Raw genomic sequence first — 2,569 nt, 5'->3', positions numbered from 1 at the left:
TTTTAATAATAATATATTATTATTAATATATAACATTTGCAGAAAGATAAAATATTTAGATTTATAAATATTAGATTTATAAGATATTTATAAATATTTAGATCATAAAACATGCAAATAATTTTGCAGTAATAGTTGCTTGTAATTTTTCAAAGATAGTATATATAGTATATATAGTATGTTTTAGAATTATAAACTTATTATTAAAAATACTCTTTTTAGGTATCATTGGAGGACAAGATTTCAAGTTCTATATGTATATATAGTATGTTTTAGAATTATAAACTTTTTATTAAAAATACTCTTTTTAGGTATCATTGGAGGACAAGATTTCAAAAATGATCTGTTCTATATGCATTAAGAGACTGGAAGGTGTCCATCGCTTTGCAATGATGGCATACCGTACCCAGGAAAAGTTGAGATCACAGTTCTACAATAATATTGACAATACGAATCTTGTACAAGATGATGAGATACAGGATATTAAAGATACTGCAAAGAAGACAGAAGATCGAGGATTGTTACATTCAATATTGACAAAAGTATGTGTTATATATTGTAGATTTGTTTCACATTTTTATATGTAATATATAATTCATTATCACTGTCTTCTGCAGGGTGTGATAGAAATTTTAACTGAAGATGAGCCACTGGAACCATCAGAGTTAAATTCCCAAGAGGATAAACGTTATACTCCAAGTATGGAGGAAATGGAGGTAAAAGTGGATCCAATGCTATTTTTACAATGCGGTATGGAACAGTCTGCATCAGAAGCTTCGGATTCCTCAGACAACGAGGAAGAAATAACAGGGACATATTCACCTGAGCCATTACCTTTAACAAACAAGTAGAAATTTTTTTGTTACTAATAATATAAAGCATAATATTATATAAAGCTGTTGCTTGTCTGAAAAAATCGACAATTGAACTTATTTAACACATATTTTCTATTTATTCTAGAAATATTGAAGCAGAAGAAGAAGACGAAGAGAAAAAAGACGAAAGCGAATCTAAATTGTATGAGGACAGTGAAAAAATTACGTCTAACGCATCAACCAAACCACACGAATGTACAATATGTGCTCGATCTTTTATATCGCAAATTGGTTTGCAAAATCACTTATGGTCACACTTACCCAGAGAAAGAAGATTCGACGGAAAGCCTATTTTACGATCTCAACACGTTTATTCCACAAACGGTGTACTTCACACGAACAGTGATAACAATTCGTCCAGCAATTTCATCTGTCCAATCTGCAGTAAAAAGATTTCTACAAAGGGAAATTTGAAGGTGCATTTAGAGACGCACAGGCCTAAGGGAAAATATGGATGTGATATATGTGGGAGAATGTGCGTTTGTATTGCATTATAATAACACTCATAACAATTATTTTGTAGGAATTTAATTAAAATATTATAAAATATTAAAATTATAATTAAATTTTTATTTAATTAAATTTTTATTTAATAAATTAACTAAATTATTTTTCACGATTTGTACATATAATATTAATATTTTTAGTATTCTAAGTTTTTAATCTATAATATATGCTAATCATTATCGGTTAATGCATTGTCTTCAAAAGATTTCCATAAGTATCACTAAAGATAATTTAATTTCTTACAGTTTTAAAACGCAATCGAATCTATTCAGACACAAGGAATATCATGGCGGCATACAGTTTCCATGTAATGTATGCGGGAGAGTGTATCCGACGAATTCAACGTTACGTGCCCATAGCATAACGCATTCGGACTTAAGACCGCACGCATGCCCACTTTGTGATAAAACGTTTAAGCGAAATCAGGATCTAAAATTCCACATAAATCAGCATACGGGTGCGAGGCCTTATCAGTGTCCTTACTGTCCGAAAGCTTTCGCGAGCTCCGGCAATTGTTTTTCACATCGTAAAAGAATGCATCCTCGAGAGGTCCATCGGGATCGACAAAGAGCGGCGGATTTAATGAGATGAACCATGGGTAGTCAGTATGAGGACTGGTCTTAGAATCTCAGAGAAATATTCTGTCGAGTGATGATCGTATATTGATCATGTATCAATATCTGTCGTAAACGTAAATTTATTTCCAAAGAGTAACGGTGCTAATGTATGAAAACGGGAAATTTTGTATGCTTTATTGTTTTTAACTTATTTATATACATTTAGCATTAAGTATGTTGTTGTTGGTATTATATACTTTGTTAGTTATTTAATGGATATGTCTTTCTACTGTCTCATAGGGATGTTTGTTAATATGAGATATTGGTGAACTTCCATCGTTGTTAGTGAACCTAGCAATGAAGTACTTTACTACAGTGACAGAGAAAGTAAGTTTGAAATTTCATAGCCAGATTTAAGTATTGATACTTCTAATCTTATTTTCGAAGCATACTAATGCAAGTATATGCATTACTTTAATAATAGAAAATAATCATTGTTAAATGTTTCTAGAGATATAAGTATTATTTAAAGTTGACAGATGTTATTTGTTATTAGAAATTAACATCAGCATATTTTATTTTTGTGATAAAAATGTCTCCACACTGCCATTTTATATATACTTTTTTTTT

At 30.4% G+C, this 2,569-nt stretch overlaps 1 protein-coding gene and 1 long non-coding RNA gene across 3 annotated transcripts in view; one reads left to right on the top strand and one right to left on the bottom strand.

The window, feature by feature from the left end:
* LOC115240799 (zinc finger protein 493-like) overlaps nucleotides 1–2,563 on the top strand; it is a 12,389-nt gene extending 9,826 nt beyond the window's left edge. For both annotated transcript variants that reach the window (XM_029816165.1, XM_029816166.1), the window contains exons 2-5: nucleotides 312–542; nucleotides 618–847; nucleotides 961–1,350; nucleotides 1,628–2,563. In XM_029816165.1, the coding sequence (XP_029672025.1) occupies nucleotides 312–542; nucleotides 618–847; nucleotides 961–1,350; nucleotides 1,628–1,973 (1,197 nt within the window). In that variant the 3' untranslated portion in view covers nucleotides 1,974–2,563. The remainder of the gene's footprint in view (nucleotides 1–311; nucleotides 543–617; nucleotides 848–960; nucleotides 1,351–1,627) is intronic.
* The window catches only part of LOC115240805, an 11,959-nt gene continuing 10,083 nt past the window's right edge, over nucleotides 694–2,569 (bottom strand). The window contains exons 2-3 of the long non-coding RNA XR_003884825.1: nucleotides 1,137–1,271; nucleotides 694–834 (exon numbers count right to left, since the gene is read on the bottom strand). This is a non-coding gene — a long non-coding RNA (uncharacterized LOC115240805). The remainder of the gene's footprint in view (nucleotides 835–1,136; nucleotides 1,272–2,569) is intronic.

Source organism: Formica exsecta, unplaced genomic scaffold (genome assembly GCF_003651465.1).
Source record: "Formica exsecta isolate Colony F162 unplaced genomic scaffold, ASM365146v1 scaffold451, whole genome shotgun sequence".
NCBI lineage: Eukaryota > Metazoa > Arthropoda > Insecta > Hymenoptera > Formicidae > Formica > Formica exsecta.
Note: the sequence above shows the minus strand (reverse complement) of the source record. Positions and strands in the feature narration are given on the sequence as shown.